Source organism: Protopterus annectens, chromosome 8.part0, assembly GCF_019279795.1.
Source record: "Protopterus annectens isolate FY-2018-M chromosome 8.part0, PAN1.0, whole genome shotgun sequence".
NCBI classification, from domain to species: domain Eukaryota; kingdom Metazoa; phylum Chordata; order Ceratodontiformes; family Protopteridae; genus Protopterus; species Protopterus annectens.
This window is the reverse complement of record NC_056741.1, coordinates 757,144,527-757,169,757: the sequence shown is the minus strand read 5'-3', so window position 1 is coordinate 757,169,757 and position 25,231 is coordinate 757,144,527. Positions and strand designations below refer to the sequence as shown.

Here is a 25,231-nt window from a genome sequence, read left to right as displayed (position 1 = left end):
TCAGCTGGAACTAGGGCTTTAGTCAAGATGGAGGGAATTATGAACAGTTCCAAATACCAGTCACTTTTGGCCCAAAACCTTCAGGCATCTGCTAGAAAGCTGAAGATGAAGAGGAATTTCACATTTCAACACGACAATGACCCCCAAGCATACATCCATATCAACAAAAGAATGGTTTCACCAGAAGAAAATTAAAGTTTTGGAATGGCCCAACCAGATCCCAGACCTAAATCCAATAGAAAATCTGCGGGGTGACCTGAAGAGGGCTGTGCACAAGACATGCCCTTGCAATCTGACAGATTTGGAGCACTTTTGCAAAGAAGAGTGGGCAAATGTTGCCAAGTCAATATGTGCCATGCTGATAGACTCCTACCCAAAACGACTGAATCCTGTAATTAAATCAAAAGGTGATTCAACAAAAGTATTAGTTTAAGGGTGTGCACACTTATGCAACCAGCTTATTGTACGTTTTTTATTTTTTATATTTTTTCCCCTAACAGATTTGTTTGTTTTTCAATTAAATTGTACAGGTTACAGGTCACATTAAAAGTGGGAAAAGTTTTGAAATGATTTATTGTGGTCGCATTTTTTTTATATCACAGAAACCTGGCATTTTAACAGAGGTGAGTACACTTTTTATATCCACTGTAACTGTTCTTCCAATATATACAAGGATCCAGTTGTGTTCAATATCTGAGGAAGCATTTGCTTGGGCAATCATAACTGGTTTAAGCTTGCTTTTATAAAGAATGAGAGTGCCCCCACCTTGTCTATTGCAAGGTCTTCAGGTCTTGTGTCTTCAAGGTATTTGTAGGAAGAAAGTAGATGCTGAAAATTAGGATTGTTTTGTTTGAACCATGTATCGGTGGTAGCTGTGGTATCAGGTGAGTGGACTGTAAGGAAGGTTTTAATATGCTGAAGTTTATTACATATGCTTTGGGTATTAATTAGTGCACACGAGAGGGTGAAGGTGTTGGGAAACGTTATGGATGTTATGTGGTGGGAGGGACCTGGACTGGATTCAGTGTTGGCTCTGAACAGGAGTACCTTCAGGACAGGGGTAAATTTATACAGGTGTTTAGGTAGTTTGAGGTGGGGTTGTTGGGTTTAGCAGGTTTGGAAAAGATGATGTAAAGGGAGTGTGAATCTGGAGCTGTGTGTGAGTAGCAGGTGGAAAATGGAGTATATAAAGGAGTGGTGGTAGATACTGGGGTTCAAGTGAGTGATTGTGGGGCTTTGTAGCAGGCTAGTGAAGGATAGGTTGGCAGATGGAAGAACAGATGGGGTTATTGATGGTATACTGTAGTGGGTTAAAGGAAGGAGTAAGATGGCAAAGTGAAGAAGCATTGTGGTGGGTAGGGAAGAAAGGAAGTTCTGAAAGTAAGTGACTGCAGTCTGTGATGATGGGAGAGGACCAGAGTGTATATGGGAAGGTGAAAGGGTTGAGAATGATGTGATGTTTGTTAGTGATTTTATTTAAGTGTGGACAGTGATAAAAGTGTATGAAGGCTTAGGGTGGGAATATATCACATTCAGGTGATTCAGAAGGAAGTGGGAAGTAGGTTTAGTGAAACTGTGTGTACCTTTAATAGGTGGTCAGAAGTAGGTGGAGACAGTGATATATAAACTGGAAAGACTTGGGTGGTTGCTGGGGAATTGGGAGTGGGACAGGAGTGTAGTGAGGCATACCTCCTCCCAGCTGGAATACATTTATGAAGATATGCAAGGTGGATGTGGGGATATAGGGGTTGCACAGCCCAAGCACAGTAGTTGTCAGAAAAAAACAGAGGATAAACTAGCTAAAACTAAGCTCCCTTAATTGTTAAAGCTACAGGTGTTCTCCTTCAAAACCAGGAACAAGTGTGCATTTTGAACTTCAGATTAAACATGGGTTGGTATAATGTTTCAAGAGTTTACTTCACAGCTGCAAAGTACAGGGTTTGATTTTCACGTTTGAGAAGGAAGTTGGCTCAGCTTAAAATGACCTGCAAAAGCAGCTAGCCTTGTACCTATCAATAACCCTATATTTAGATAGTTGGAGGTTGGCATAATGGTCAAAATATTTACTTCACAGATACAAGATGCAGGGTTTGAGTCTCACCTTGGGAAGGATGGCCTAGTTTAAAAAGGAACCCTCTGGTCATTAATCTTGTAATCAACTATGAAACAAGCTAATGAGACTGAGTCCTTTGTAGGCACCTGCGTAAATTTAGCCTGTTTACTTGGGTAAAGAGGGCAAACTATTAAATTGCATTCTCCCAGGAAACTTTGAGCCTTTACTGTCTTATTTTAACACATGGAACAGTGTTTCAGTAACAAATTTAAACAGGAGAACACATGCCTTGACAGACTTGCCAAGGAGCAGTCAACAATTGTTTTTACTTTCTTTCAGTTGAAAGTTGAACTACTGGCAAAGTAAAAAGAGGGTCAGAACAACCAGGGACTCCCTCTGTGCAGTCAGCAGGCAAAACTAGAGTAGCACCCTGTACTGGAAGTATTGCTGCCTCAAAGATTATCAGAGAAATCTCCTGTGAGGCTACAAAATGTTGATGTGCACCAAGGACCCATTATATTCACTAACACCCAGCTAGATATTCTGTATAAGCAAGGCCATAACTGAATGGAGAGTCGCCATCCTGAAATTGGTATATCAAACATGTAAAGTCTCTGACATCAAGGATGAAGGGATACCTACCCCATTTTCTTTACAATGGGATAGAGGTGACAACAAAAACTTTTTCTTCCTCGTGTAGGAGGAATATACTGTTCAGCTCCTTTACAAAACAGGAATGTAAGACAATAAAACCCTACACTGAAGTCTACTCTCTGCAAAGCTTAATAAATCTAAGGAGGAGGCAATACTTAGGGTGTGTCTTCTATGATCAGGCATCTTCTACTTTGTGGACTTGGCTTGTCTGCTTAAAGAACAAACAGCTGGGTGGTGATGGGGTGTTACATATACCCTCCATGGTATATAAGGCCTTTCTCTTATTCTGGAGCCTATCTATAATCTCTTGAAACGTTTTATCAAACTGGAACTCTGGCACACTCATCATAAATTTTTCTAAACGGCCTAACAGAGATCATGGTGAAAAGAAGACAAACTCGAGCCATATCATACAGTGCAGAACTGTACCACTGGCTGCTGCACTAGCAATGGCATTAGATCAGTCAAAGGACTGGTACAGAAAATTGAAACCCCACCTAAAAAAGTACTAAGGGGATTTTTTACTTTTTGCCAGTCTTCCTTGTAACTAATCTACCATGAAGAATTAGGAAAGGTAACAGAAATAAATGAATGCCCTGATAACTGAAGTGGCAAAGAAAAACACATTCTTGCAAACATGTCCAAATATTAAGACTTCTTGTCTGGTAGGTCTATGGACAGACAATGGAGTCCAAGTCTAGTTCTTATTTGAAGAGCTAACACAACACTCCATTCTCTGGGATGCTTGTGGAGTATGGAATGCCAACTCAGCCAAGGTCTGTAATGGAAACACATCCCTTTACAAGTTGGTTAGCCAGAACCTGAATACTTCCAGGCTGCAAAAATAACATCTTAATGTTTCATAGGTTCACAGATTAATACCAGGCTAACTGCCCTTGTGGGCCATTTTAAGCCTAGCCAATTGCCTCATGTGGGAATCAAACCCTGCACCTTGTGCCTGTAAGATAAGCCAACCTCCCACTCTAAGAACAGGCTCTAAAAGAAGAAGGACCCAAGACTCTTTTCCTAAACTATAGCTGATCCACTTCTGGAGAGTAAGAAACAGGAGTGCAGTTCATAAGCCAAAGCTTTTCCTTAAAGTGCCATCCAGAGGGATGCCTGGGGAGGATATTTTTTACCCTCCATATCTGCATCAGAGACGGAGCTCTACATCGTCTTATACTCCTTTGTTAGGCAGGAATCAGATGTGATAAGATGGGAGACAATCTCCTCGTTACAACCAGTTGAGGGCAGTGATATGTCTTCTCATTCAGCAGGCATGGGATGGAAAGATGACAAGCATCTGAGGGCGGGGGGCAGACCTCAAGCCCAAATGGAACTGCCAAGTGAGAAATCTGTCTGTGAAGCATATGCAAAGGCCACTGCTGGCATCAAATATTATTTTTATAATATGTGTTCCCTCATCTGTTCAGTTATGCCTTACTAAATAGACTGAATGCAGATCCAATGCAGCAAGACTCAGTCAGTACAGGGAGGCATACTGCAACTTGTTGTTCCCTTGCTGGTGAGTGAGTTCAGTTATGCATTACTAAATAGACTGAATGCAGATCCAATGCAGCAAGACTCAGTCAGTACAGGGAGGCATACTGCAACTTGTTCCCTTCCTGGTGAGTGAGTCATTCTGGGGAGATGGAATGGAATAAACTCCCCAGGCCTGAGGTTAACCTAAAACCAGGCACCTTGGGGTTAAAGAGAACATTCGAAAGGGACAGCAAACCAGATAAGTACTTAAAGCAAAGCAGAGGCTGTTAGAAGCCTGAAGACTATTCCAAAATTATTGTTAAGGATCACCTTGTGTCATTTTCTTGGATATCAGCTGACAAATGGCATGAGCTTGACTCCCCAATGGTTAAGAGAGAGGTCAATGCTTGTGAGGGTGGAGACCAAGAAAGTGGTGGACTCTGAAATGGAAAGAAGGTCTGCCCACTGCCTGTACTCCTGATACCTTACTGTGTCTCATTTCTTTAAATCCAATGCAAGATTTTTCATGGGGCATTCCTGTTGATCTCTACATTGGCTTTGTTCCATTGCTGCCACCCTGTCAGCATCAAGGAAGATCAGCAGCTTTTCTTCCACCTGCAATAAATGACTGGGCTGAAGTTCTAGCATGTGTGACTTACTTAAATGCTGTATTCTCTTGCCAGACAGGAAAGGAAACTTGCATTTGGGCCCTGGCTGATGAGCTCAAATTCATAGGTATGCTTAGCAAGGAATGTGATAGAGTTCATAGAATCACACGCTATGACTGATGTCAGAACTATGAAAGCTACAAAACCGGTCAGTACTGCTATGTACCCCTCCTAGCCTAGCACTGTGACAATAAGGAGTGTTTCAGCAAGAGGCATGTATGCCCACAGTGGGGGTCTAGGTACTTAAGAGAAAGTCTGCAGAAAGGGCCCTCTAAAAGGAAATGTCAGGACATCTTGAAATAAGATCAATGGCTTCCAAAATATCCTGCTGCTATTATAGCATTACCGATAACGCAGATTTGATCAGTTCATTACTTTTAGTGTCACTGTATCTTGCATGAATAAGCACAGTCCAGTATGAAAACATTCAGTGCAAGCTACACAAGCAAAACACCAAACAAGACCTCAGAGCTAGTCCAAATTATGTGGTAGTGAACTGGCTGCTTCTGCTAGTGCAAGTTGTTCTTGATATGAGGTGCTGTAACTCAATAATACCAGCCCTTTTAAAGAGAGAAAATAAAAAGCTAATTAGTGTAACATAATCAAACTGTAAACAGTAAATACATAATCATCTCACAGTTCACTTGGACCAATAACCAGGACACAATACCGTTAATGAAGACTATTTCCCCAACAAAGTTTTGTACTGGACCATAGTTATGGCCTTTTAGCTGCAATGAATGCTACTCCTCATTGTGCTTAGAACTATCACCTGAACATTATGTAGAAGATATACTTATGCACTGCCAGACTGATATAACATATTGTACTACACAACTGCATGCAATGTAACATTCCATATTCAGAACTGATTAAATTAACAGTGTTATGTAAATGTTTTAATATGCAAACAAAACAATCATCATACCTGAATCTTCCAATTCTTCTAAGATGTGAGAACATTTCACCACCAGGAACATATTCCATCACCATATATAAATTTGAATGATCCTAAATTAAAACAAATACTTAACTAATAATGCCACAACTTAAGTTATGAAATAATAAACATGCAATACCAGTATAAATACCAGACATCAAAATGTTTCCTCAAACACAGATACAACATAAAACTTTCATAAAATGAAGGATATAAAAAAATTACTGTTTCAGGTAAAGAACAAGCAGATTTTCCTTTTTAAAAAGTGATCATTGAACACTAGAGGCATTCCTTTGCATTATTTCTGAAACTAGCACAGAAAATAGACTTGCACCACTTTCTCAAAATATTTATTGAACATCTTACAATAACTATAACACAATAAAATTATAATGTAACAATACTAAAATATACACAATTAGTATAAAGAAAACAAGAAACAGAAACAAACATAAGTACTTGTGAAAACTGATACAAATATGTTTTGATAAAAAGCAGACAAAACATTGAAGACAAATCAGTATTTATGAGAAGTGATGCGGCATTGTGGGATTCCTGACTACGGTCCAGGAAACATAAGTTCAATTAGTTGGGAGGATGGACTTGCCCCCCCTCCCCTTTTTTAGAGGGGTAACTGTATGCTGGCTATTCCTCTTACTGGAGTTTTGGTGGAGGCAACAGGTCAGAGAATAGATGGCATGCACTCATGGTTACCTTCCATTGCCTGAACAGGTGAAATCAGCACATACAGGGAAGTTAGGGCTATAAAAAATAACTTAAATCTGCTCAATTTCAAGGTCAACTTCAAAGCCAGTGTATATATATTTTTTGGAATATTCATAAAAAATTCTGTTGACATTTCTTAATGACTTAAGTGTAATTCAGGAATGTAGTATTTGCAAAAAGAAAGACAATTACAAGAAAATCATTTCTTAGTCCCCCCCCCCCCCTAGTTTTGTAAAAATAACTTCCAAGCTCACTTAAAACCAACCTACTTCAGAGTGAATGATTTTTCAAAACATTAAGAAAAGTGAAAACAACATTCTATATAACTGTGATAAAAAGGACACTGCTGCCAATATGTGATGACCTGTGAGGCATGGATGGTGTTCTAATCCCACCAGTGCTAACCAAATATGAGAGGAAGTGGTATGCAGTGCCTCAAAATATTAAAAAAAGGTCTAAGCTGGCAACAGAGGGATGATCTTGAGTCACACTATTAGTACCCAGCAAGTTAAAATAAAAGAAAGTGCACACAAGTGTAACTCAATAATCAATGCACAAAATGCAATCTGGCCTCAGAAGCGTAAGGGAATATGTACTACTATCCTGGCTGCAAGCTTTCAACATCCACTCTTAAATTAGACTTCACACAAGCCTCCTTCAGAGTGGAATCTTTAATATAGTAGTACCCCAGACCCCTTTCTCGCTAGTCTCCCTGTGGACCAGTGTCATCCACTGCCCCTTACCCATGGTAAATGTCTTTTCACACACACACATACAATTACCAAGGAAAACTTGCAGAATTCTCCAATCCTCCACAGCTTTCTTTCTGACACAGCAGTACTGCCACCACCTTGGAAGGCCAGGGACCTTGAGTTACCTGAAGCTCTTAATTAAGCTAAATACCAGATCATACATCTAATTTTTTTCCCTGCTGTAAGCCCAAATGATCTTGTCAAGTGAAAACAGGAGTTGCAACCAGTTAACCAGTGGTAAATGATAAAACTATTCTCGCAGATAACAGCAATAAATAAAGATAGTGGCCACAAGAGCTGAAAAATGAATAAAACGCTTCACTTAAACAATACGACAAATTGTGATGTTGCAGCTTACATATGCAAAAGAATGAGAAAGTGCATGCAAAGGAATATAAAACATTTAATTAAATAAATATGAATACCTAAAGAAAACCTCTAATCTAGCTTACATAATGCTGAACCCTTACAGTTGTTAGTTCCTGGAAGATGATAGGCAGGAACTGCAGACAGCAAACCTTAAGGGGAGTGGTAACCTCAATATCTTCCAAGTAAAAGCAAGACAGTCAAAGACCAGGCTCAAATATTTGTACGTTTCAAATCAGTTCTTTTTCCAGTAATTACTTAATCATTTTTCTTTAGAATGAAGCATTACATCAGCTGCTTCTAAGTTGTTTTGCTTTTCCACAGAAAAGTAACTAAATCAAATATGCCATTTGTGTAAGTCAACGGCTTGATTACTTCAACTCAGAATCAATAGAAAGCACCAGTACACAACAGAACCTTCAACACACATCTCAAAATTGTCTGCATTTTAATGTCTGCTTTCTTTTGACAGTTATAATCAGCTATTTCTGTGATGTGGACTGTGATTACAGGTTTCTGACCTGCTAGCATAGCACATACAAATAGGTTATATGTCTTCAAAAAGAATCAATTTTTCTTTCTTTCATCTCCTTTTGCACTCCCAAGAGAAAAATGTACAAAGTGATACATATTTTGCAGATGCATTACTATTAAGGAAATACGAAATGGAGAACAAAAAATACATAAGGAGATTTTAAATTGGCTTTCCTTAGCTTGCATTAGTCCTTGTACCAACATTAACATAAAAGAGTTAAAGACACAAAAAATATCAGCCTCATGTTTTCTTACAGCTCTTGTACCTTTTGGAGCTATTCCAGGATATTATGAGGCAAATTTAGTGGAAGCAACAAATGCACTGAAATAAATCATAAATTGGGTGCATCTTACAGAACTGTGTGCATTCAGTGATGAATTCCATAAGATCCATATATTTGATTTAATTGTAAAGAGCTTTCATAGCCCTCACAGACAAATAAGGACAAAAGTTTATAATTAGCTTTAACTATCACTTCCACAAGTCATGGAAACTGGATTATTATGCTGCACAGTCAAAATAAGTGACTCTAGCTCTAACATTTTTCTGAAAAATCTTAATTAACAATTATGAAATTTCCAATAAGTAGCAACTTGGTAATAATATACTGCGGTGGTGGTGCTGCGGTAGCGTTGTCACCTCATAGCAAGACGTTGTCCCGTTCAATTCTCAGCTAGAGCGTCTTCTGTGTGGAGGCATATGTGAATGGGGCGTGCCTTCGTTGAAGGTTGTGCGTCAGGGCTGGTAACCCGCTACCTAAAAATCCACTACCAATCATTAGCAGACCGGAGTTCCGCTGTGGCGACCCCTAACCGGGAAAAGCCGAAAGACACAAACAAACAAGCAACTTGGTAATAATGATTACAGGCATAAACCCCTTACTGACATTCTTTATTTTTTATTTCAGCAAATTATCTTGGAGCCTACTATGGATTGTTAATAAAATCATAAAATCTAGTTGTGTAGATGTTTGAGTGTATTCACTGTTGTAGTCATCACTTGTGGCTTATCCCTGCTGGGTAGCCCTCGGCCGGCCTGAGTACAAGAGTAAAGGTTTCCCCTTCTGCGTTGGCTGTTCTGAGAGAGTGGCTGACGTCAGGGCTATAAAGGGAGACAGCTGACACCATTACATCAGTTGTTCTTGCCCCTAAAGGTTTTAGAGCCCCAGATAAGATGTTACAATAGTAAAGAAAAAGGGGGTAGGTGGGAGGGAAACAGGACTGTAACAGTGAATACACTCAAACATTTACATTTATGGTAAGTGTACACAACTGTACTATGTTCTTCATGTTTCACTGTTGCAGTCATCATTTTGGGAAGAATCCCAAAGCAGAGGAAGTGGGTGGAGGAAAGCTGTACAATTAAGGGCATGCTAGCATGCCCTGCAGGACCGCAGATGCAAATCCTGCCCTGGTTTTAGAGAAAGTAGCCAGCTGGTAGTGCTTGGTGAAAGTGCGGACAGATGTCCAAGTAGCAGTTTCCAGGATTTCCTTGGTAGGAACCCCCCCCCCCCCGAAAGGCTGTGGAGGTAGAGGCTGCTATTGTGGAATGGGATCTAACAGTTTTGGGAGGGCTCTTTCCATGGAAGTTGTAGCAGAAATATATACAATGAGAGATCCATTTGGAAATGGTCGGCTTAGTAATGGGTTTCCCCTCTGCCCCAGGGGCAAATGAAACCAGGAGTTGGTCTGTTTTCCTGATTGATTTGGTCTTGTCAAGGTAAAATCACAGCTGTCTGAACTTGAAATTTGAAATCTAGGATTCATAGGAAAAGAACCTTCAGCAACTCCTACCTCCCATACAACAGTGACCACCCTTGGAAACAGAAAAAAGTATTGTTAAGGGTCAGATGGTCAGAGCGGACAGAATGAAATCTGAGAGGAGTGACCAATTGCTTGAGATTAACTATATCTCAGAATTATTTATCTCTAGGGGGTACCCGGACAGTTTAATAAAAGAGGTTGCAAGTGAGATTTTAGAAGGATGGGGTGTTAAATGTTTGCCCTTGTTAGGTGATAATTCGAGGATAGTAACTTCCCATGGGATTAGTGGAGAACAGAAGTTCAAGAGGGCGCTGGTTTTGCAACATAGTAGAGTAGCACGGGACATTAAACATGTTATAGAGAACAACTGGAAAATGCTAAGATTTAACCACGATATTGTGTGTAAGGTAGGGGAGAACCCTAGTTTTGTTTATAAAACAGGGGTTAACATAAAAAACCTTTTTGAAATGAGCAGTGGTTGGAGTGTGGAAGAAGGTTCTAGAAAATGTGGAAGATGTGTTTATTGTAAGTATTTTACAGGGGTGGCACATGTCACTTTGGATAATTATGCAAAAAGCAGAGTACATTTAAGGAAACATAATTGTATGACTAGGGGGTATAGTACATGTAAGGATTGTCCAGCATTCTATGTTGGAAAGTCAAAAAGGGCACTAAAAAAGTGAATTTACGAGCACACTTACAATATTAAGAAAAAAATTTTGAACAGTGCACTGTACAGGCCACCTGCATACAGAACCCAGTCATGTAGGGTTTCTTTTTGGGATTTTGGAACAGGTATGTGTGGACCTGCGGGGGGGGATTGGGAAAATTGGTTAGGCTGCAGGGAAACTTGCTGGCAATTGAAACTGAATGCATCCCAACCCCAAGGGTTAAATGACCATATTTCCATTAAGCCCTTTTTAAAAAAGAAAAGTGAAAAACTGTAATGTTTCAAAACATCTTACACTTCCTCTGTTTTGTGTCAGTATTTTTTAAAAGTTTTTTATGTTTATACATAATAATTTTTGTTTAAATACTTGTAACAAATTTATAATATGTTGTGCAATTCATAGGGATGATTTTAAAATGTGGTTTTGATAACATTCGCTAGTGGGCTGTTTTGTAATATTTATTATGTTTTTAGAGTGTTACTTTAATTTTTTGGCACCTTTTTTATGAATGTGAGTATATATTGATTGGATTTTACACTTGTATTCACACTTGAAAAAGCCCTGTATTGTTGTCAGGGTGAAAGCGCTTGTGGTGAACTTTTAAATTAAACATTTGTATTGGCTGACACCTGCTGCCTGGATCATTTGTTTGGTTTTTACTATTTTTCCATGCCAGATGCAACACTAAGGGAGTCATATATCCCAGAAAGACAAACTGTCGGCTATTTCTGACAGGTAGAATATCCTTCTTTGAAAATTTAACACATTTGTGAAAGGCAGATCATGCCTCCTGAACCTGATCGACTTCTTTGAGGCGGTCACCAAAGCTGTGGATGAGGGTAAGGTGGTTCACACAGCCTATCTTGTCCTCGCCAAGGCTTTCAACACCATCCCCCATTCTGGAATTATAACTAAACTAGGTATAAATCCCTACGTCACAAGATGGATTGCCAACTGGCTCACTGACAGAACCCACACTGTAAAAGTTGCAGACTCCAAATCTGACCTCAAAACAGTGACAAGTGGAGTACCACAGGGTTCCGTCCTGGGACCTCTCCTGTTTGGTATCTACTTCTCTGAAGTACAGGCTAATACAGAAGGCCTCTGGCTAATGAAGTTCGCAGATGACTGCAAACTAGGAGCCACAGTTAAGTCCCCAAATGATGTGGACATCCTACAGAAGGGCCTCACTGAGACAGATGCCTGGTGTCAGAGCCATGGCCTCAAGCTCAATGCCAAAAAGTGCAGTGTCATCCCCTTTGGTAAAAACTCTGTACCCATGAACTACCACATAGGCAGCAATCTACTTAACACCGAATGCGTGATAAGAGACCTTGGGACCCAGGTGGACTGTAGTCTCTCCTTTGATAGTCACATCGCCACAGTAGTCAGGAAGTTCTTCTACTTGGCACACCTCATCATAAAAGGGTTCTAATCCAGGAAAAAAAGAGGTCATTGTTCCCCTCTACTCGTCACCCATTAAACCCATTATAGAGTACAATGCCCCTTTTGGAATGTACCTCACAAGACATATGCAGCAGCTGGAAAGGCCAAAGTACCACCTCACAAAGAGGATTACTGGCCTCAAACAAATGCCCTACACTGACCGCCTCAAAAAACTCCAGCTTTACTCCGTAGCATATCACCTCCTCCGAGGTGATCTCTGCCTAACATATAAAGCTATGTCAAACCCAGAGCTGTTGGACATGGTACACCTAAAGAAATCCCAATCCCTCCGAGCTACACACTCGAGGGACCTAAATCTTGTCACCACAATAAACAGGACACGCTGGAGGGATAGATTCCTGTCCCAGAGACTTCCTACACTATGGAACAAGCTACCCATCTATGTCAAGCAAAGTTCTTCATTAGCACTCTTCAAGAAAAATCTTGATTAGTGGATGGGAAATAGGAAATACACCCCAGGGATCACTTCTGTGTCTCTGCTGGACAGTGGCAGAGGAAAATAACTTTCTTGGGTGGCGTAAGCTATGGAAACTTGCTGGCTAGGTTTACGTAGGCCCTTGGGCCGACAGCCTAGTACCTACCTATGAACCTATTAGATGCTCTATACTGTGCCTCATGAATGGAGAAAGGCAACAGTCATCCCTCTGCACAATGTTGGGTCACCTATAGACCCTGGAAACTACTGACCAATAAGTCTCACTAATCTTATATTTAAAGCCTTGGAAAGAATTATCATGGAGATGATCAACAGAGAGATAGTAAACCTCCAGACACTGGACCCAACCCAGTTTGGTTTCGTCAAGGGCATGCCTAACTCAACCTGGTGGACTTCTTTGAAAAGGTCCGCAAGAACCCTTACAGTTGTTAGTTCCTGGAAGATGATAGGCAGGAACTGCAGACAGCAAACCTTAAGGGGAGTGGTAACCTCAATATCTTCCAAGTAAAAGCAAGACAGTCAAAGACCAGGCTCAAATATTTGTACGTTTCAAATCAGTTCTTTTTCCAGTAATTACTTAATCATTTTTCTTTAGAATGAAGCATTACATCAGCTGCTTCTAAGTTGTTTTGCTTTTCCACAGAAAAGTAACTAAATCAAATCTGCCATTTGTGTAAGTCAACGGCTTGATTACTTCAACTCAGAATCAATAGAAAGCACCAGTACACAACAGAACCATCAACACACATCTCAAAATTGTCTGCATTTTAATGTTTGCTTTCTTTTGACAGTTATAATCAGCTATTTCTGTGAAGTGGACTGTGATTACAGGTTTCTGACCTGCTAGCATAGCACATACAAATAGGTTATATGTCTTCAAAAAGAATCAATTTTTCTTCCTTTCGTCTCCTTTTGCACTTCCAAGAGAAAAATGTACAAAGTGATACATATTTTGCAGATGCATTACTATTAAGGAAATACGAAATGGAGAACAAAAAATACATAAGGAGATTTTAAATTGTCTTTCCTTAGCTTGCATTAGTCCTTGTACCAACATTAACATAAAAGAGTTAAAGACACAAAAAATATCAGCCTCATGTTTTCTTACAGCTCTTGTACCTTTTGGAGCTATTCCAGGATATTATGAGGCAAATTTAGTGGAAGCAACATATGCACTGAAATAAATCATAAATTGGGTGCATCTTACAGAACTGTGTGCATTCAGTGATGAATTCCATTAGATCCATATATTTGATTTAATTGTAAAGAGCTTTCATAGCCCTCACAGACAAATAAGGACAAAAGTTTATAATTAGCTTTAACTGTCACTTCCACAAGTCATGGAAACTGGATTATTATGCTGCACAGTCAAAATAAGTGACTCTAGCTCTAACATTTTTCTGAAAAATCTTAATTAACAATTATGAAATTTCCAATAAGTAGCAACTTGGTAATAATATACTGCGGTGGTGGTGCTGCGGTAGCGTTGTCACCTCATAGCAAGACGTTGTCCCGTTCAATTCTCAGCTAGAGCGTCTTCTGTGTGGAGGCATATGTGAATGGGGCGTGCCTTCGTTGAAGGTTGTGCGTCAGGGCTGGTAACCCGCTACCTAAAAATCCACTACCAATCATTAGCAGACCGGAGTTCCGCTGTGGCGACCCCTAACCGGGAAAAGCCGAAAGACACAAACAAACAAGCAACTTGGTAATAATGATTACAGGCATAAACCCCTTACTGACATTCTTTATTTTTTATTTCAGCAAATTATCTTGGAGCCTACTATGGATTGTTAATAAAATCATAAAATCTAGTTGTGTAGATGTTTGAGTGTATTCACTGTTGTAGTCATCACTTGTGGCTTATCCCTGCTGGGTAGCCTCGCCGCCTGAGTACAAGAGTAAAGGTTTCCCCTTCTGCGTTGGCTGTTCTGAGAGAGTGGCTGACGTCAGGGCTATAAAGGGAGACAGCTGACACCATTACATCAGTTGTTCTTGCCCCTAAAGGTTTTAGAGCCCCAGATAAGATGTTACAATAGTAAAGAAAAAGGGGGTAGGTGGAGGAAACAGGACTGTAACAGTGAATACACTCAAACATTTACATTTATGGTAAGTGTACACAACTGTACTATGTTCTTCATGTTTCACTGTTGCAGTCATCATTTTGGGAAGAATCCCAAACCAGAGGAAGTGGGTGGAGGAAAGCTGTACAATTAAGGGCATGCTAGGATGCCCTGCAGGACCGCAGATGCAAATCCTGCCCTGGTTTTAGAGAAAGTAGCCAGCTGGTAGTGCTTGGTGAAAGTGTGGACAGATGTCCAAGTAGCAGTTTCCAGGATTTCCTTGGTAGGAACCCCCCCCCCCCCCCCAAGGCTGTGGAGGTAGAGGCTGCTATTGTGGAATGGGATCTAACAGTTTTGGGAGGGCTCTTTCCATGGAAGTTGTAGCAGAAATATATACAATGAGAGATCCATTTGGAAATGGTCGGCTTAGTAATGGGTTTCCCCTCTGCCCCAGGGGCAAATGAAACCAGGAGTTGGTCTGTTTTCCTGATTGATTTGGTCTTGTCAAGGTGAAATCACAGCTGTCTGAACTTGAAATTTGAAATCTAGGATTCATAGGAAAAGAACCTTCAGCAACTCCTACCTCCCATACAACAGTGACCACCCTTGGAAACAGAAAAAAGTATTGTTAAGGGTCAGATGGTCAGAGCGGACAGAATGAAATCTGAGAGGAGTGACCAATTACTTGAGATTAACTATATCTCAGAATTATTTACCTCTAGGGGGTACCCGGACAGTTTAATAAAAGAGGTTGCAAGTGAGATTTTAGAAGGATGGGGTGTTAAATGTTTGCCCTTGTTAGGTGATAATTCGAGGATAGTAACTTCCCATGGGATTAGTGGAGAACAGAAGTTCAAGAGGGCGCTGGTTTTGCAACATAGTAGAGTAGTACGGGACATTAAACATGTTATAGAGAACAACTGGAAAATGCTAAGATTTAACCACGATATTGTGTGTAAGGTAGGGGAGAACCCTAGTTTTGCTTATAAAACAGGGGTTAACATAAAAAACCTTTTTGAAATGAGCAGTGGTTGGAGTGTGGAAGAAGGTTCTAGAAAATGTGGAAGATGTGTTTATTGTAAGTATTTTACAGGGGTGGCACATGTCACTTTGGATAATTATGCAAAAAGCAGAGTACATTTAAGGAAACATAATTGTATGACTAGGGGGTATAGTACATGTAAGGATTGTCCAGCATTCTATGTTGGAAAGTCAAAAAGAGCACTAAAAAAGTGAATTTACGAGCACACTTACAATATTAAGAAAAAAATTTTGAACAGTGCACTGTACAGGCCACCTGCATACAGAACCCAGTCATGTAGGGTTTCTTTTTGGGATTTTGGAACAGGTATGTGTGGACCTGCGGGGGGGGGGGGGGGGGGATGATTGGGAAAATTGGTTAGGCTGCAGGGAAACTTGCTGGCAATTGAAACTGAATGCATCCCAACCCTCAGGGTTAAATGACCATATTTCCATTAAGCCATTTTTAAAAAAGAAAAGTGAAAAACTGTAATGTTTCAAAATATCTTACACTTCCTGTGTTTTGTGCTAGTATTTTTTAAAAGTTTTTTATGTTTATACATAATAATTTTGATTAAATACTTGTAACAAATTTATAATATGTTGTGCAATTCATAGGGATGATTTTAAAATGTGGTTTTGATAACATTCGCTAGTGGGCTGTTTTGTAATATTTATTATGTTTTTACAGTGTTACTTTAATTTTTTGGCACCTTTTTTATGAATGTGAGTATATATTGATTGGATTTTACACTTGTATTCACACTTGAAAAAGCCCTGTATTGTTGTCAGGGTGAAAGCGCTTGTGGTGAACTTTTAAATTAAACATTTGTATTGGCTGACACCTGCTGCCTGGATCATTTGTTTGGTTTTTACTATTTTTCCATGCCAGATGCAACACTAAGGGAGTCATATATCCCAGTAAGACAAACTGTCGGCTATTTCTGACAGGTAGAATATCCTTCTTTGAAAATTTAACACATTTGTGAAAGGCAGATCATGCCTCCTGAACCTGATCGACTTCTTTGAGGCGGTCACCAAAGCTGTGGATGAGGGTAAGGTGGTTCACACAGCCTATCTTGTCCTCGCCAAGGCTTTCAACACCATCCCCCATTCTGGAATTATAACTAAACTAGGTATAAATCCCTACGTCACAAGATGGATTGCCAACTGGCTCACTGACAGAACCCACACTGTAAAAGTTGCAGACTCCAAATCTGACCTCAAAACAGTGACAAGTGGAGTACCACAGGGTTCCGTCCTGGGACCTCTCCTGTTTGGTATCTACTTCTCTGAAGTACAGGCTAATACAGAAGGCCTCTGGCTAATGAAGTTCGCAGATGACTGCAAACTAGGAGCCACAGTTAAGTCCCCAAATGATGTGGACATCCTAGAGAAGGGCCTCAGTGAGACAGATGCCTGGTGTCAGAGCCATGGCCTCAAGCTCAATGCCAAAAAGTGCAGTGTCATCCCCTTTGGTAAAAACTCTGTACCCATGAACTACCACATAGGCAGCAATCTACTTAACACCGAATGCGTGATAAGAGACCTTGGGACCCAGGTGGACAGTAGTCTCTCCTTTGATAGTCAGATCGCCACAGTAGTCAGGAAGTTCTTCTACTTGGCACACCTCATCATAAAAGGGTTCTAATCCAGGAAAAAAAAGAGGTCATTGTTCCCCTCTACTCGTCACCCATTAAACCCATTATAGAGTACAATGCCCCTTTTGGAATGTACCTCACAAGACATATGCAGCAGCTGGAAAGGCCAAAGAAGTACCTCACAAAGAGGATTACTGGCCTCAAACAAATGCCCTACACTGACCGCCTCAAAAAACTCCAGCTTTACTCCGTAGCATATCACCTCCTCCGAGGTGATCTCTGCCTAACATATAAAGCTATGTCAAACCCAGAGCTGTTGGACATGGTACACCTAAAGAAATCCCAATCCCTCCGAGCTACACACTCGAGGGACCTAAATCTTGTCACCACAATAAACAGGACACGCTGGAGGGATAGATTCCTGTCCCAGAGACTTCCTACACTATGGAACAAGCTACCCATCTATGTCAAGCAAAGTTCTTCATTAGCACTCTTCAAGAAAAATCTTGATTAGTGGATGGGAAATAGGAAATACACCCCAGGGATCACTTCTGTGTCTCTGCTGGACAGTGGCACAGGAAAATAACTTTCTTGGGTGGCGTAAGCTATGGAAACTTGCTGGCTAGGTTTATGTAGGCCCTTGGGCCGACAGCCTAGTACCTACCTATGAACCTATTAGATGCTCTATACTGTGCCTCATGAATGGAGAAAGGCAACAGTCATCCCTCTGCACAATGTTGGGTCACCTATAGACCCTGGAAACTACTGACCAATAAGTCTCACTAATCTTATATTTAAAGCCTTGGAAATAATTATCATGGAGATGATCAACAGAGAGATAGTAAACCTCCAGACACTGGACCCAACCCAGTTTGGTTTCGTCAAGGGCATGCCTAACTCAACCTGGTGGACTTCTTTGAAAAGGTCACCAAGGCAATGGATGAGGGCAAAGTCATTCACACTACATAACATGACCTGGCCAAGGTATGTGACACAATACCCCACTCAGGCATTGTTGACAAACTCAAGAGGTTAGGTACAAACCCGTATGTCACATGGTGCATAACCAACTGGCTCACAGACTGGTCCCAGGAAGTTAGAATTGGGGAGTCCACCTCTACAAAGAGGCCAGTCACAAGTGGAGTCCCTCAGGGATCATCAGTCCTTGGACTGCTCCTTTTTGGAATTTACTTCTCAGAAGTCAAGGCCAATATCAGTAGTCTCTGGATGACTAAACTTTAATTAAAACTAACTGGATTGACCAATTTCTAAACAGACAATCTCCAAATGGATAGGAAATTGCATTAGATTTTGTTACTCCTACCATGGAAAGAAAACTCCAGAGAACATCAGGCCTCACTCCACAAGGGCTACAGCCACTACCACAGCTTTCTTACGAGGAGTGGCTACCAAGGACATTATAGAGGCTGCTACTTGGACCTCTGTGCATACATTTGCCAAGCATTATAATTTACCTCTATACTCTAGATCCCGTGCTGGCTTTGCCACTGCTGTTTTGCAAGGGATACTAACACCATAATCTACTCTCATTTCCTCCTCCCTAGTCTAGCTATGGTATTCTACCCATTTAAGGACTGCAGATGCATCCTTGAAGGACATAGTACAGTTTTGTACCTACCATAAATGTAGATGTCCGAGAGGAATGCATCTGCAGTCAGGATTACCCACCCTCCTTCCCCTCTGAGGTACTCTAGGGTACTTACCAATCTTCAGCTAGCTTGGGGGGGATCTATTATGGTGTATTTGTTTGTATATATGTACATACATGCTTATTTTGTGTGTTTGCTCTCTATTATTTGGAATATTTGGCATTTATCCAAATTTAGCCATCCAAGAGGGCACCTGGCATCTGGGGCAAGAAACACTGAGGAAAATGGCGTCGGCTGATGCCTTTATACCCGAAGAACTGCCGCAATGACGTCGGGTGAAGTGCGACACCAGCTGAAGCCAGACCCAGACTTTGGAATCCGGCCGGCCGACCGAAGGGCTGCCTGACGACAGGACAACCCATTTGTAAGGACTGCAGATGCATCCTTGAAGGACATCAACACTTATTCCAAATTTAGAATACAGCTCAAAAAACACTTCTTCATCCAAGACAAATGCTCCTTCACTACAGTACACATCACCTAATTTATCTCCTTTCAGATTTTCTGAAAATTGAACTACTTTAGAAAACAACATATATACTGTACGTTACAATTAGCTTGATTGTACATTGCACTGTGCTTATTCACTAGAATGTACATGCATAGCTTTTCTATGCAATTAGTTTGAAATACTCTATTACTGCTTACATTTCTGTTTTTTGTGAAATGTTTTGTATTCCACTTGGGATTGCCATGAAATTGGTCAATATTGATCAGCGCACTACCCCCCAGCAACCAAATAGAAATAAAGTCATATGCTCTCCTTTTCCTTTCTCTTCCATCACACCAGTCACACCTCTACTGGTCTCCCTCTCCCTTAAACCTTAAAAAATAATTCAACTGTCCCCTTCTTCACCAATTTCAACGATACTGTCAGTTTTCTTTCTTTGCTGAACCTCCTCCTTTTCTTCTCTCCTTTATTTACTTTGCAATCTTCCCTTCAAGCTTCTGTACTTCAGTCATTCTTACTAATACCGTACCTCTCCACCAGTTTCTGGAAATCTACTTGCTCACCCACCCCTTCACCTTTCCACCAGATTCTGAACCAAATCATTGCCTGCATTTCTTTCAATTCTCCTGCAAACTCCGTCTTTCACCTTTACAACTTTTTTCCTACTCTGTGCAACGCAGCAAACTATACTCCCATGCCCCTTCCAAATATGTTGCATAATCTTTAAACCATATTCACTGCTATCACATGCCTCATCCTCCCTCCTTCCCATCCATTCTAATTCTTAGACAACCCTTCTTCTCTCGAAAGATAAACTATCGCAAACCCTCTGCACTTCTCCAGACATTTCTGAGTCCAGTGTGCTTTAATATTTACAATATTAGGGAAAGAATCATTGCTGACACCACATCTGTAATTCTTCTGTCGAATCTACTCACTTCTCTAACAATCTCCTTATCTTTTCCGGAAGTTCTCCCCACATATTTCTGTTTACAATTTCATTCCCAGATGCTACTCCCACTAAGCATGACAAATCCAACAAATGAACTTCGCCATCCCTGTCTGCCACTCTGATATGTCTAGCCAAAGTAACTGCTGAAGTGACCAGTAAAACCTGTGTAAACATGAGTTTCAATAAAAAGATCCTAAGATGGCATCAGTTGCAATGGTGCAGTGAGGAGTTTAAAATAAAGGGTTTGCTTCAAATAACAGAACCTACGTCTAACGCCTTGCATGATATGTAGATCCTGAAGAGTTCGCAGAATAATGAAGCCTGACATAATGAGCTAAATGTGTATTATGGTAACGTAAGAAGCATTCCACATTCTAGTCTACGGAACAACAGGTTGGAGTTATACCTCATCCTTGCACCCAAATGCAAACTTGACTTGACTGGAGTGCAGTAGGTTTGTCTCTTGTGGACAGAGTTGTAGTTCATAAGGAGGGTGTATAGTAGGATAAAGCAGCATCAGATGTCACTTGATGCCAAAACCAAAATACAGTCATAAGGATGAATCAGACTTTATTCAACTTGAGTTCAGGAAAGAGTTTCACCTTCAGAGGAGAAAGACAGCACAGAGAACATTTCTAGTCCATGAAGATGAAGACGCATATACCAATCATGCTTTTGCATGACAATGAAGAACAACACCTCGGAAGAAAAGAAAAGACAGTAAAGGACTTCTGTTAAAATAGACAGGGATATTTCTTCAGTATTCCACCCAAGGCAAAAAACAGAATGCAATACATTAAGGGTTTTACTTATGTCCTCAAACCCTGAAATAATGTCTCAAACGTCTCCTTTAAACATGCATCTCTTAAAGGAAACCTCCATGAATTTATGTATTAAATAATCCAAGAAAAATACTGCCAGCAAAATTAGCATAACATAATAATGAGGTAAATGAGAAAGAAAAAACAACAAACAAAATCACAGTTACACTTCACTATGGTTACAGGGATTTTAGAAGTGAATTTACATGCTTTGTTATTTGGCTTGAAATTTAAGAGGTAGGAAAAAAAATGATCCAGAACAAGGGTCTGCTATGTTACACTTCTGTCAAACAGTTTCTAGAATGTACATCTTCTACCTATAGCTTCAGATTACGCATCTTGGGAAGGGGGGACAAAAATGGGGTTTCCTCTGAAAAGGTAATCAAAGAGCTGATCTGTGTACTGGTGGATACATCAGACTTGATATCAAGGTTCCATATTAGATGATGGTTCTATTATGAGGCATGAGAGCTTCCATGTAGTCTGTTATAGCTTCACAGCCATCTTCCAGGGGGACAGTAGACCATTCCATGGCTACTCAGTCTGCTAACCTCACAGCACCTCTCTGCTCCTATTTATTATTACTTCAAACATTTCCTACATAATGCGTACTTCTCTAACTAGACCAAAGGCTAAACAGCCTGTTCATTATATAATAGTGTGTCTTTCTTGTTGTAATCAGATTACTTCAGCAGCAATCCTCCACAGTTTCTGCAATTAAGCAAAGGCTAAATGGCATAACTCTAACCAGCTGCATATTATTACTGTAAATACATCAAATAAACACTTGTTCAAGGGATCTCAATATTTTCTGCAACATAAATAAATCATGTTAGAAGAGGAGGCATGTATCACAGAGACTTGCGCTTCTATGGAACCGCTTACCACAAAACATAAAGCAAAGAACTTCTCTTGCTTTATTCAAACATAATTTCGATGAAAAGATGGATAACCACAAATTTACCCCCAGTTTAGCAAGCCTGCCCTCACAGACGGGGCAACAAATAAATCTCACAACATATCCTTGTTCTTCCAATTTCTGGGCTATTTGTTCACAAAACATAAAGGCTAAAAACTGCCTCAGGAATGTAAGGCTAGACTTAAGATCTTCATATATTAATAACCTTGTAAGTATCTATGAACCTATAAACTTAAAAATGGAACAGAAAATGTGTTTTGGTTATTGTATGCTACCTAATACACACCTCATACTAACCTTACAGACTTAGGGTCAAAGCAGACCACACCATTAAGATAATAATCTTCACTGTAAGCTGCTTCAACAGGATATTTGTTAAACAATTTGCCCTTAGCAGGCATGAATGACTACCACCTAGGGGGCTAGATAAGAACTCTGACATACAAGTACTGATTTTGAATCCAATGGATGTATTTTACAAAGCTACTTAAGTTCATGTTACAGAAAGTAAGTATAGCTGAGTAACCAATGCACCATAACTGTAGATGTCTGAGTGCAGTCACTGTTGCAGTCATAACTCTGGGGGACAATGCTACAGGTTTAGGGGTGTAATGCATGGCCAGACCTTCAGAAATGAGCATCCATGTCCCTTGGCTAGGCTGATGTCACCATTCTCCGAATGTTTTCATGTACTTGGCATAAAGATGATGTTCACTTGCATCACCTTTGGTTACTTTTTGCAAAGTCAGAATAATTTCCCAGGGTTCCTGGCCTGAGACCCAGACAGTTCTAGATTTCCTGAGGGCATGACCCATAATAATTCCTTGTTTCCACGTCTCTAATGCTTTATGTGTATGGTGGTAAGGACAATGGAACCCACCTTGGCACTAGGTACACAAAAGGTAAAGGGGTGGTGGGAGGGGACCTGGGCTGCAACAGTAACTACACTCTGGCTACACAAATATACTACATTCTTCAAGTGGGTCACCGTTGCAGTCATAACTTCAGGGGAAGATTACCAAAACTGAACCTGCAATCAAGACAGGTGGTCAGACTACTGCAGAGAAGAGAAGGAAAGCAGATACAAACCCAGCTCTAGCCCTAGATGTAAGGTTCATTTTGTAGTGTTTAGAAAAGGAATAGACTGATGATCGTCTTGATGCTGCCCCTTTAAGGTAGGTCATAGTAGCAGCTGTTCCCTTGGTACAGTACAGTGTAACCTTGCTTTCTGATGTTTGCTATGGACCTTGAGACAAAAGATAATGTAGTGGGTTATCCATTTAGAAACAGTCTTTTGGGGTATACCAAATAACTTTTAGTTATGTACTCACCATAACTTCAGATGTTTGGGATCCATCTCGCCTACATTCTGACTGATGGATTCGGAGCCGATCCCTCGGCTCCGACTCGGCACGCTTATGCTATAGAGCGAGGCCTCTAATTGGCTGAGCTATCTTTATCCCAGGATGCACCACCACTAATCCCCCAGATCTTGTTTGTCCGCATTCATGCACACATGCACAGCTTGTTTATATAACATTGTTAGATGTTTCAAGATGAAACAACAGGATTCGGACCTTCTGATATCCTCTGATCTCCAAGGAAGGGGGAAGGAGGGTGGGTTATTAGGAATGTAGGCGAGATGGATCCCAAACATCTGAAGTTATGGTGAGTACATAACTAAAAGATGTTATGTGATCCTATCTCGCCTACATTCTGACTGATGGGACAGCGTCCCTATCACCTAAATCCCGGGTGGCTCACTGGAAAACACTCCTGAGCACTGTGGAACCAAATGAAGCTCGTCCTCTAGATGCCACATCTAATTTGTAGCGAGAAATGAAGGTGTGCGGGGAAGACCATGTAGCCGCAGCACAAATGTCACCAATAGCAAGCTTAGAATGAAATGCTACCGAAGTAGCCATAGCCCTTGTAGAATGAGCCTTGACAGAGGTGGAAAGCTCTTTGTTAGAATAAATATAAGCTTGAGTAATACAGTCCCTGATCCATTTGGCAATAGTGACCTTTGTGACCGCGTTGCCCAATTTGTTTTCTGCAAAGGACACAAACAACTGATCTGTCTTCCTTGATTGTTTGGTCCTATCCAAATAGAAACGTAACTGTCTGTGGACATCTAGTGTGTGGAAAATAAACTCCGCTTTATTGGAGTATTTTGGGAAAAAAACTGGGAGCTCTAACGACTGTTGCAAGCATAAAGTAGAACAGACTTTAGGAACAAAAGAAGGATTTGGTCTGAGGGATACCCTGTCTGTATGAAAAACCAAGTACGGGGGTTTCACTGACAAAGCTTGAAGTTCTGAAACCCTTCAGGCTGAAGTAATTGCCACTAGAAAGGCTGTCTTCCATGATAGAAACTTTAGATCACAGGTAGCTGCCGGTTCAAAGGGGAAAGAAGTCAAGGCACGTAATACTATATCGAGATCCCATGGAGGTGCAGGATGAGAAATCGGAGGTCTTAATAGAGCAGCACCTTTCAAGAAGGTCTTACACAACCTGTTGCTCATTAAGGGTGGGTCTATGGATTCATGAAAATTAGAAATCGCTGCCAATTGTACTTTGATGGTAGAAACAGAAGAGCCTTGGTTGAAAAGAGAGGTCAGGAATTTGAGTACTTCTGCCACGGGAGTAGAAATGGGGTCCAGGTTCCGGAGTTGAGCCCAGATAGCAAACCTTTTCCATTTGCTAGAATACAGTTTCTTCGTAGCAGACTTGTGGGCTGAAGACAATATGTGCACCACATCTGGGTCCAGAGCATGTCTCCTGACTATGGTCGGAAGAGGAGGAGCCAGGCCGTCAATTTTAATGTGTGTAGGGACTGGTGTAGTAGTCCCGACTGATGAATCAGTAGGTCTTGGACCTGGTCCAGGAACCATGGACCTTCCAGAACATGTTTCCGAAGATAGGGAAACCAGACTTGACGAGGCCAGTAAGGAGCAATTAAGATCATCTTGCTCCCTAAGAGATGCCTTTTGAATTACCCTGGGTAGGAGAGGAACTGGAGCGAAGGCATAAAGCAGGCCGGTGGGCCAAGGATGGACTAACGCGTCCATAGGGCTCTTCCCCGGAGCCGGGTTAGGGAGAAAAATTCTTTGCACTTCGCATTCAGAGGAGTCGCGAAGAGGTCGCACGGAACTCCCCATTCGCTGAAAATCTGTCTTGTAATAGTCATATTCAGAGACCATTCGTGAGGAGAGAGGATGGTT

At 40.8% G+C, this 25,231-nt stretch overlaps 1 protein-coding gene across 5 annotated transcripts in view; it reads right to left on the bottom strand.

The window, feature by feature from the left end:
• The window catches only part of LOC122809023 (cAMP-dependent protein kinase catalytic subunit beta), a 2,062,609-nt gene that overhangs the window by 426,891 nt on the left and 1,610,487 nt on the right, over nt 1-25,231 (bottom strand). For all 5 annotated transcript variants that reach the window (XM_044080223.1, XM_044080224.1, XM_044080222.1 and 2 more), the window contains one exon: nt 5,786-5,868. In XM_044080223.1, coding sequence (XP_043936158.1) covers nt 5,786-5,868 — 83 coding nt within the window. The remainder of the gene's footprint in view (nt 1-5,785; nt 5,869-25,231) is intronic.